Below are 11,935 nucleotides of genomic sequence, written 5' to 3'. Positions count from 1 at the left end.
TATTATTTATTTTTATGATTAATTTTTTTTTAATTATTTAATTTCGTGTTTATCTTGATCCGCCACTATGGATTCTTTATTGACAAAAAAGACAAGATGCGTGTGTGTTAAGAGTCAAAGAAGTGAGAAATAAGATGCTTTGTAGGTGGGAAGAGCATAATAATCATAACTCGAAAATGGAAGATGAGGTGGACCATTCACTTCTCGTTGAATAGAATATTGGAGATATTTTTATTTTTAAATTAATGATGATATTTTTTTTGGGTGGAAATTAGTGATGATATTATTATAAGGGGAAGCGTAGTTTGACCAAAAACCTTGGGGGAAAAAAAAAAACAATAAAGGAGAGAGAGAAAGTGGGTTTAATTAAAAGGATTGGAAGAAAAAAATCAGCGGTGGTTGAATTATATAAAATATAAATGGTCCACTTATTAATGTTTCAAGCTAAAAATCAACCATATGTGTTTCTTATACGGATGACTTTTGGTGGTTTATTGACTGGGTTTAATTAAAAGCTGAAAGTCAATGTCTCCATTCAGCATGTTGCAAACATGCAATGCATCTCCACCAACCTTTGATTTTATCTCATAAATGATAAACACACCCTCTAGAATTTAGACGTGTGTCTTAAAAAAAAAGGATAAAATCCCCTACGGTTCTTTTAGAAACTTGGGTGGATATGTCAATGTGGTGTGTTCAAAATTCTTGGTCATTCTAGTTGGATCTGATTTGGTGTTAGTTAGCCCATTAGACCTGATTCACTTGGGGGAAGAACTTTGATGTGTTGATATCGAGCAGGTTATTTGACTGGGTTTTCGAGGTGGTTGTTGGGATTTCACGTCTTTATGTGGTTCATGAATAGCTTGTAGGCAAGAGGGACCTAGCAAAACTTGTTCATAACCCAAATAAAGGCCTGAAAGTCCACAACAAAGAGACAATGACTCGAATATTGGTGTGTGAAGTCCATGAACAATTGACAAAGGTAAGTGGTTAATATAACATCGTTAAACTCAAACTAATATGCTTAATCTTCTAGGTTAGGTAATATGGAGTATATTATGTTAATTACTTAATAAGAGTCTCCCCACAATGTTCTTAACAGTTATGTGTTATTTTTTCCTAATAAAAATCTCTCAAAATTGCACTAATAAATAAATAAATAAATAAAAAGAATATAAGAATAATCAAGAACACAAACAAATTCTTAATTTTTTTTTTTTAGAAAGTACAAATTCTTAATTCAAATAATAAAAAACACAAAAAAGAAGAAGTCCCACAAAAACAATAATTGCACTTTTCTTCCTCATTTTCATTAACTAAACAAATGCGTCTTCAAAACACACACAAATTCAAGACATACACCCTTCATTTTAAAAAATTTCTCTAGTTCCAAAGATTGTGACTTGTGAAAAGGGTCCATGGTGGTGTCAAAGGGGGCACGCATAGTCGTGGCTATGGAAATTGTAGGAGACTTTGAGATTATGTAGTTGTTGGGTTCAGCCTTCGTAGCCTATTATCCAGCAAGGGGACTCTGCCTCTTTGGGGTTTAGATGTCTAAGTAAATTAGCTAAATGAATTTCAATGTCATATTAATAGCTACCTTATATGAGTACTAGCCACATAAGCCAAAAAAAAAAAAAGGATGAGCTAAATCATTCTAGAAAATAGAGACAAAAATTGAACCTTTTAAAATTAGAGTGAGACAACTAGAACTTAACCCCAAATTTCATAAACCAAAAGTTTTTTTTTTTTAATCTAGATTATTTTAAAACCGAACTAATTATGTTATTTATAAGATGAGGTCTAGAGGATTAAGTAAATTATTATTTTTATATGTTGATAACTTTGACAAAATTCTAGTCATCTATTTGAAAAAGAATGATTAAGATTTGAAAATTTCCATTTTGTGAAGTTCCACCAAAAATAATGGAAAATCATAATCTTATCTGATTGAAGTGGTGTCTGAGCTTGATACTTTTTAAGGTAACTATACAACTAAAAGTGGTATCACATTTTCACCTATATTCAACCCTATATTGTGTTCTACCCACCCCTTTCCTAAAATCTTAGGTTGATTTGTGACAAATAAGGTTGGTCCTGAGTTGCACCTACTGTACTCATGATGAAATGTGAAATTCAAAATCTGATGAATTATTTGACTGTAGAGACGAGGTGATGTCTTTTTCTATATTGGTTGGTTTGAATTCCATAAATTTTATGCTGATCTGCTTCATTGACAAAGCTTTAGGCTATACCTATATTCTTATATTGCAGACGTTTTAATGATTAGGCTGGCCGTCCAACCAACTGGAACTTGAAAAAAGAGGTATTGGGCCTAGACATAAAAGTCCACACCAATTCAACCTAATTTTCAATCAAATGTAAAATAGGTGACATTTAAAATATCCAATAATTTTAAAAAACTCACACAAATTATATAAAATCAAATAAATGTCATATATCTCAGATTTTTAATTAAAAATTGAAAGAAATTTGAGGATTCAAATTGGAAGAAATCTTATCCAAAAAAGACTTACTCTAAATTATAGTTTTTGTAGGTAAAGGCCATTGAGCCCTCAGACTATAAAAGGATTCTGGAGATCATTTTTCAAGACAGTTTTTTTAAAGGTTCTTATTGGGCCTAGACATAAAGGTCCACCCCAACTGCATAATCAGGATTAGTTTCCATTTGAATTAGAATTTAGAACTCAATGATAGAAGATCTAGAATAGTTTTTTTGTTTTTTGTTTTTTGAGGATCTAAAAGAGTGAGAATGTGCAACAAGCCCTACAATCCTTTTAATATTAAAATAGAGTATCGTGAAGCCCAATCCATGGAGTGTGTGCATAAGAATTTCTCTTGCATTCAAGGTTAATTTTTAGTATAAATGTATACCCAAGATAAATGATCATATACACATATAAGTTATAACCATAAAAGCTTTAAATAAATATTTTATTTCTTTCTTTTTTCTTAACGAATTTGGACTCCAATTTCAGAATCTTGATTGAGTTGATTCCACTTTGAATAGAGTTTATATTGCTGTGCAGTTACATTTGAACCCTCTTCCTTTTTAGAGGGAAAAAACAATTGTAAATATCTCAGATCATTTACTTATAAGTTGTGCAAAGTCAACTACAAGCCTGCAACTTGGGAATATTTAAATAATGATTTTCCATCACTTGCCAAACTAAATGATTTGTAATTGTTTTGTTTAACTGATGGAAGGGGTTTGCAATCATAGTGACAGAAGAAAGTTATCTACATGAAGGAGTTGTCTTTCAACTAAAAATGATTAGCAAAATAAAAGAGGGATTTTTATTTTTAAGAGTATAGAGGGACTTTTAGTTTTGTTCAATCATGAGAACTTTTTAATCCGTATATCCTACCCATGCTTGGTTAGAACTTAGAACATTATTTCCGGAAAAAAAAAAAGAAAAAGAAAAAAAAAAAAAGAAAACTCAAATTTTGGAAATGTTAATGATGAGCATTCATTTTCTCTCTCAAATTTTGCTTGGATAGATTAGTTTATTAGGACCTTGGAAAGAATAATTCAATCAAGTTAAGGAAAAGGTCACTGTCAAAATTTTAATTTTCTCTGTTTCTTGATTAAGTATAAGAATACAATAAATTTTATTGGCAAATGTTGGGTTACACGTGTGAGTAAAGTTCCACATTGAATAAAGATGAGAAGAATGAATGGTTAATATAACATAATTGAGCACATACCCATTAGGCTTAAGCCTTTTGGGTTAAAGTGTGTCTCTATATGTTATATTAATTGTAAGGACACGATTTGTGGCGGACCGTAATAGTGTCGGGTTCGCACGTGAAAAGACCCTAACAATATCATTTGTAGAGCGTGGGTTTGGAAGACTAGGCCTTGATCAACAGGCGGTGGGTTTTTCGTGGTGTTCGTACAAGTTTAAGTTTTCCTTCACCCCTGGAGTCTTTCTCTTGGAGGTGGGTTGGGAGGCTCTGGTTTTTGGCCATTTTTCCCAACCTCCTCTCTAGGTTCCTTATTTTTCCTTTTATACTTGCCTGCGTCCACTATCCTTCATCCACGTATAGGGTCAACCTTTCCAAGGCTGATACTTGTCCCGTCAGTCCATACCCAAAGTCGTTGGGAAGGGTTGTAAAAGCCAAAGAATGCGGCTCTGTCAGGTTCAGAGCATTAAATGGCAGTAACAGCAGCTTTCCCTGGATATTTTAGATCTTTCTTCCAAGTTTCAGTCCTATACCGTTTTTACTCTTCTTTCTGGGGGTACTTTGAGTCTGCCGAGGACTGAACTGCCCTCGGCGGTATCCAAAGGCTATCTTGTCAAGTTTGGGCCATAGCCCTCCTCGGCTTGGGCCTTCGGATTCTCCCCGGGTAGATGAGCCTGACCCATAAATCATTTGGGCCCCACAATAGCCCCTCAAAACCCGGCTGTCCAACCTTTTGGTTGGAAATGGGGGTTTTGGTGATGCCGAACCTCTTCCTACGGCCCAATCAATTTGGCCTATTAATAATGCTGGCGGCTCTTCATCTGTCCAAGAAATGCACCGGTCTATGAGACAGTTTTTTGATTTCGCGCTTGATGCGTTCTTATCGTTTGGGTATCCAAAACGCGCTTTTAATGACCACTATTTACGAGACTACTTTAATTCGGGGTTTGTTTTGATGGGGTGGAGAAACGGAACCGGCATGTTTGTGTTGGCAGATTCCTTTGGAGATCTGAACCTATTAAATGTCTCCCGCTCCACCCTCTGTATAAGAAGGAAGGGAGGAGGTTATTGTTTTTGTAAAGAATCCCTTTTCATCCTTCTGAGATTTGAAATACTTGGCCTCCCCTAGGGTTCATTTTACCCACTGGTTTATAAACTAAATCGTGATACACTTTACCATAACAACGAGTGATGCAGGAGCCAAACCCCTCCCATAAACGCCATGTTCCAATAAAACTCATTATGGCTCGATCGGGACAGGGATGGCGAAGACTCAAAATCAACCTCACCCTTTCAGTCAAAATCCGAAGCAGGGACTTGTCACGTCAAACTTTCGGCGTGACTGAGTCGAGAACACCCATCATCAGTACCAACCGCTCTCCTATGAGCATACCTAGTATGGCTCCAGTGTGTTGGGAGTCAGGATCGAGGCAGGGACTAAGTGTCTCTACTTCTTCCTCTCTTCCTTCACTGGTGCTATCCTCCATCTCCCTTTCTTAGTCTTCCCAGCACCAGATCCATTCTGGTGCTTTCATTTCTCCCTCTTTTGCTCATTTTTCTTTCTTTTCATCTCTTCTCTCTTCTTCTCCTCCTTCTTTACTCATGTCCTCCATCTTCTTCATTGATTTCTTCCTTACTATTTCCTTCTCCTTCATTTTTTCTCAAAGAAGGTTCTTATCGTAATATGAGCAGTATTGAGGCAGAGATTGTAGAGACTTTGAAGACGAGTTTAAAAGACGCCTGACAGTTTACTTATCTGTACTACGGATGTAATTGTTGCTTAGGCAGTTCACATTTTGTATAGGCTCGTTTGAGCCCCTCTTTGTACGTTGTAATAATTTTTCGTATTAATAAAAATTGTTGTTATTTTATTTCGCATGTTTTGTCTCTATGCCCCTTTTTTTAAAAAAAAAAAAATTTACAAACGCTGCTCGGCACAATAATGTAGCATCTAAACCAATGACGACTAAGACCAAAATACTTGATAATAAAAAGATGTCGCCATAACTTTAATAGAAATGCTTGGCACAATAAGGCCGACCAGTGAAAAGTAATACTTACCCCCTGCTAGCCGAGGAGAAAAACGAAGGTTTGATGCCGTGTGAGGAATAACCATTTGAAGATATATCACCCACCAAATGAACAGCCTTCTTATACGACTAAATGCTGGGGCGTTCCACCACCTTCCTTACACCTTTATTGGCCTTAACCTTTTATGGTGTTTAAGCCGTGGATGAAGTGACCTGACATTTTTATCAAGTAACCCATCTTACGAAATTCAAACCTTTTCTTATCAAAGTATTTGGTTTCCCCATTGGCTTGGGTCCGAGGACCATACAAGGCCTTGGTTCTGTCCAAAACTTGTAATAATTATAATTTTTTGTACTTGGTTTTCCCATAGGCTTGGGTCCGAGGACCATGCAAGGCCTTGGTTCTGTCCAAAACTTGTAATTTTTTTTTTATGTACTTGGTTTCCCCATAGGCTTGAGTCCGAGGACCATGCAAGGCCTTGGTTCTGTCCAAAACTTGTAATTTTTTTATGTACTTGGTTTCCCCATAGGCTTGAGTTCGAGGACCATGCAAGGCCTTGGTTCTGTCCAAAACTTGTAATTTTTTATGTACTTGGTTTTCCCATAGGCTTGAGTCTGAGGACCATGCAAGGCCTTGGTTCTGTCCTTGGGCTCCTATGCTGAACGGGCCTGGGCCGCGAATTTACTGGGCCTGCAAATTAAGAGGTATTTCCGTAGTCTTTGATCACGCGGTACTTTTTGGCGTCCTAGTGTTCGAGGTGCGCCTTCTCGAGACTCCTTTAGCCTCAGGGTTGCAGACGACGTTGGAAATCGAGCCAGAGACATTTTGTTTGTAGCGTTCCTTGGGACGCCGCGTGAGTAAAATGCCTCCACCTTATCTCTTAAATAAATAGGAGAGAAAGTCGCTTTACTTTCGCACAAATTCTTCAATCTTCTCTCCTAGTACATCATGTTCGAAGCGAGGGTTGGGGCAAAAGAGCTCTCTTCGCCACAAAGGCGCCGTGTCCTCCTGAGACTCCAGATGGTAAGGCACGGGCAAAGGAGGCACAAATTCAAGAGAATATTCCAGTTTGACAGAGGGGAAAGGGTGTTTCTCCCTCTTTTAGTCAAAATCCGAAGCAGGTTCTGTTCATGCCAAATTTTTGGTGTGTCAGAAGAAAGATTCTCCGCCTCCAGCGCCTCTGCCTTGTTGCAGGCAAATTTTTGGTGAAGGCTCCTCAGCTTCCGGCTCCCTGCATCTTTCCCTCAGCGGTGTGAGGCTTAAGTCGGGTTCTTTTGCTGCCTGAGTTATGGGCGTGCAAAAGCATTGAGGAGGAATAAGGTCTCGAGGCAGTAGCCAACTTCTCCTCTGTGCTACCTCCTCGGCTTTATCTTCACTCTCTTGTATTTTTCGTTACTTACGTAGTTAGCTTCAATGTAAACTTTGTTTCAGCTTTTCATTGTACACTGTACTGTTCCTTTGTCTTAATAAAATATGTGTCTATTTCTCTATACATATCTTTCTTCTCCGTAACAACTACTTTATGCATGAATATTAAATATAAGCTTGCCCTTAATGATATTCTAGGCAGAAAAATGCTTTAACACAGATTCCTACTAGTTTAAACTTATAAATATTATCAAGCATAACAAGGTTAATCCTCAATAAATTAAACTCTTGGAACTAACCGGGATAACCGCTGAGTGCTGCGCGATGCATGCTAGAGCGATGTCCGAAAACGATAAACTCTAAATAATTCGTCCGAGAGGGTAGCCGAGTAGCGAGGGACTTTGGTTGTGCTTTTGGGTAATATGTTGCGCCGTATCGCATCAACCCCTTTGATACTGGGGATCCGAGGGTAGACCGAGGAATCCGCGTAATCAAGGTATTAACCCATCTGTTAACGCGGAGTTCTCTTCGGATGGATTTTGAGGTTTATGTGCCATAGTTTTTTTTATTTTTTTAAATAGTTGGTTCCTCATCCAAGTAGTTGGTTTCCCCATAGGCTTGAGTCCGAGGACTATGCAATGCCCTGGTTCTGTCCAAAACTTAGTTTTCCTCATCCAGGTAGTTGGTTTCCCCATAGGCTTGAGTCCATGGACCATGCAATGCCCTGGTTCTGTCCAAAACCTAGTTTTCCTCATCCAGGCAGTTGGTTTCCCCATAGGCTTGAGTCTGAGGACTATACAATGCCTTGGTTCTGTCCAAAACCTAGTTTTCCTCATCCAAGCAGTTGGTTTCCCCATAGGCTTGAGTCCGAGGACTATGCAATGCCCTGGTTCTGTCCAAAACCTAGTTTTCCTCATCCAGGTAGTTGGTTTCCCTATAGGCTTGAGTCCGTGGACCATGCAATGCCCTGGTTCTGTCCAAAACCTAGTTTTCCTCATCTAGTAGTTGGTTTCCCCATAGGCTGAGTCCGTGGACCATGCAATGCCTTGGTTCTGTCCAAAAGTTTTCCTCATCCAGGCAGTTGGTTTCCCCATAGGCTTGAGTCCGAGGACTATGCAATGCCTTGGTTCTGTCCAAAACCTAGTTTTCCTCATCCAGGTAGTTGGTTTCCCCATAGGCTTGAGTCCGTGGACCATGCAATGCCCTGGTTCTGTCCAAAACCTAGTTTTCTTTGGCACTGGAACTTGGTTTTACGGGAGTTAGCTCCTTGGCCAAGCCCCTAGAATTATTCGCGCGATTAACGCTGACAAACGTAGCCCCTAATTAAGAAGCATAGCCCCTAACGGAATTTTACGCTGAAACTCTATAACCAATTGTAAGGAATAAAAAAGGAACTATTTCGACCTACCGCCTATGCTAACACACAAGCCCTTCCCACAGACGGCGCCAATTGTAAGGACACGATTCGTGGCGGACCGTAACAGTGTCGGGTTCGCACGTGAAAAGGCCCTAACAATATCATTTGTAGAGCGTGGGTTTGGAAGGCTAGGCCTTAATCAACAGGCGGTGGGTTTTTCGTGGTATTCGTACAAGTTTAAGTTTTCCTTCACCCCTGGAATCTTTCTCCTAGAGGTGGGTTGGGAGGCTCTGGTTTTTGGCCATTTTTCCCAACCTCCTCTCTAGGTTCCTTATTTTTCCTTTTATACTCGCCTGCGTCCACTATCCTTCATCCACGTATAGGGTCAACCTTTCCAAGACTGATACTTGTCCCGTCAGTCCATACCCAAAGTCGTTGGGAAGGGTTGTAAAAGCCAAAGAATGCGGCTTTGTTAGGTTCAGAGCATTAAATGGCAGTAACAGCAGCTTTCCCTGGATATTTTAGATCTTTCTTCCAAGTTTCAGTCCTATACCGTTTTTACCCTTCTTTCTGGGGGTACTTTGGGTCTGCCGAGGACTGAACTGCCCTCGGCGGTATCCAAAGGCTATCTTGTCGAGTTTGGGCCATAGCCCTCCTCGGCTTGGGCCTTTGGATTCTCCCCGGGTAGATGGGCCTGGCTCATAAATCATTTGGGCCCCACATTAATTACTCAAGAAAGCTCCCAAAGGTGTTTATCTCCCCAATAAGTGGTATTAGAGCCCATGGTGGTATGTGGCGAAAGTGATGAGATGTTCATGGTTCCTACACAGAGGGGACAGAGAAAAGCCTAAATGGCCCATACACAAAGATCCTGGAGGAAAAAGAAAAGAAAAGAAAAGAAAAGCCCAACAAAGGAATATTGCTAATAGTGCTAAATAATGGTGTGGTGTGAGGTTCCCATGGATGGCGTACGAGAGACCCATGGATGATGTGTTGATGAAGTGAAAAGCCCATTAGGCAAAGGGGACTAAGTAGGACTTGTTCATGGCCCACAAAGAGGTCTTGAAGCCCACAGAGAGGCAGAGACTCACACGTGAGAGGGAGATTGTTGGGTTACACGTGTGAGTGAAGTCCCACATTGAATAAATATGAGAAAAATGAGTGGTTAATATAACATAATTAAGCACATATTCATTGGGTTTAGGCTAATGTGTCTCTATATGTTATATTAATTACTCAAGGAAGCTCCCCAAGGTGTTTATCCCCCCAATAGCAAATGAGGTTATCTTTTGAACAAATATTGAGTTTTTTTTAATGGTTAGAGGGTCATTGAGTTGATATTTAGGGAGGTGCCGAACAACTAGGTCATTGAGGTGTGTGTTTTTTTTTTTTTTTTTTGAGAAGATTGTAACTTTATTAAAACTAAATAGCCATATCGGCTAAGATTACAACATTAAGGTGTGGAGGAACATTTTTCATCCATACTGATATCACTGACATGTCTAGCACATTTAGAGCTCGTTTGTTTCAGCGTATTGAGAGACAAAAATGTGCGTTTAGCAAATCGTGAAAATCTTGATATGTTTGGCTGGGTGAAATTTGTGGGATTGTGTTTTTGAATCTGCAGATTTTCGCGTTTCAAGAAAGGCAATTTCCCACTGTGATTTCGAAATCGTGCGATTTGCAAATTGTGATACCGCTATTTTTTTTTTTGGTTGAAAACCGGAAATACGCTCTGGCTCCATGCTTATCCTCAATCCGCTCCCTTCACCATATATATATCCTCAGTCCTCTGCCTCTAAACTCATCAGTTTCACAAGGATTGGCTCTCTTCTTTGTTTTTGCTCTGCTCCGTTTATCGTCGTTCTTCATCGCAATTCCAGGTAACTATTCTCCATTACCTATCTTTGAATTTATGATATAGATTTGGGCTTTTAGCATGTTGGTTTACACTATTTGAACTCAAAATATTAGAATTTAGAGATTTGTTGTTGTTGTTGCTGTTGGTAAGAGCTCTCTTTGTCTCATAGATAGCCCTCCATGGTTTTGTTGCTGTACAATGTGAAATAATGTCTCTATTAAGTAACTTTGATGCCATGAAATTTTTGCCATAACTTTTCATCCTTTTTGAAATGCATGGGATAATGGCCTTGTATTTTGTTTGTCCTTCCTTAATTATGTGGCCGTAGTGATATAAGGTATCAAGATTGTGCTAGTCTCTCTTAAAGAACATCTATTTTGTGGAACAAAATATTGTCCTTAAAACTTGATGTGATTTCTAATATTGAACTTGCGCATTGTAAGTGACTATACAACTAGAATTTCTTTTATGAAGTGCATGTTTGTCTAATAAGCGTGATTCTTATAGTTGTAGATTTTTCTTTGCTTAAGATTGTGCATCTGTGAGATATATAATTGTCTGCATAATGTAGTATATCCATCAGGAATAACCAGTAGAGTTTGTTCAATATATTTGGCATGTATGTTGCACTGTTAGTAATATCTCCAAGAATAGTTTTTCTTTTCTTCCACTGCATGATTACTTTCAAATCTAGGAATTCTTGTTTGATTCTTTGGTTGAAACTGTTTGGTGCTTTGTGGCTGTAGAACTTAACTAGGAAACTTACTCCTATTATGCAATTTTCTCATGCGTTTGGTTGTAGAACTTGCTATATTTGGCTGAACATTAATATTATCAAACTTTTGTTTTTTTTAGATGGGTAAGCCATCCCAAAATAGCTTAATTGTTAGAGCTCAATGGCCATCAAGAGTAACAACTATCTTTTGTGAAGCTTGTATGGATGAGGTATTTAAGGGTAATCGACCTAATACCCACTTTAGTAAAAAGGGTTGGACAAATATTATAGCAACATTTGAAAAGAAAACTGGAAAGGAATATCCTAGGGCGAAGTATAAGCATAAATGGGATAGTTTGAAGAAAGATTGGGTTCTTTGGAATAAGTTGAAGGGAAGTGAAACTGGATTGGGATGGGACGCAGCCAAAGGAACAATAGCTGCAACTGATGAGTGGTGGGAGAAGAAACTAATGGTATATTTTGTATAACCCATTGTACATATTTTGTATTAGTAGATAAACCATGCTATTTGAGTTATTAATGAAAATTTTCAAAATTGTAGGAGGTTCCTAAAGCTGCAAAATTTTGAGAGAAAGGTTTGAAGAATGTTGACTTATTAGACATTATGTTTAAGGACATTGCGGCCACAGGAGATTTAGCATGGGCCCACACTTCAAGTGTGTTACCTGATGATCTTGAGACACCTAAGGAGGGATTAGGTGATACTTCTGCTAAGTCATTTTCTCCAAATGATGATGATGACGTTCATGAAGATGAGACTCCTAACATCACACAACCACCTAACCCAACACAAAAGAAAGGAAAGAAGCGAGTTTTATCATCATCCACACAGAGTAAAGGGAAGAAAGGAGGAACGACATTACAGTTGACATAA

At 38.6% G+C, this 11,935-nt stretch overlaps 1 protein-coding gene across 1 annotated transcript; it reads left to right on the top strand.

Moving 5' to 3' along the window:
- Nucleotides 1–11,261: 11,261 nt before the first annotated feature.
- Nucleotides 11,262–11,935, top strand: LOC115970441. Its single transcript, XM_031090077.1, has 2 exons — nt 11,262–11,513; nt 11,675–11,935. The coding sequence occupies exons 1-2, from the start codon at nt 11,262–11,264 to the stop codon at nt 11,933–11,935; spliced, it is 513 nt and encodes a 170-aa protein (XP_030945937.1).

Source organism: Quercus lobata, chromosome 12 (genome assembly GCF_001633185.2).
Source record: "Quercus lobata isolate SW786 chromosome 12, ValleyOak3.0 Primary Assembly, whole genome shotgun sequence".
NCBI classification, from domain to species: domain Eukaryota; kingdom Viridiplantae; phylum Streptophyta; class Magnoliopsida; order Fagales; family Fagaceae; genus Quercus; species Quercus lobata.
This window is presented reverse-complemented; position numbering and strand designations above follow the sequence as displayed.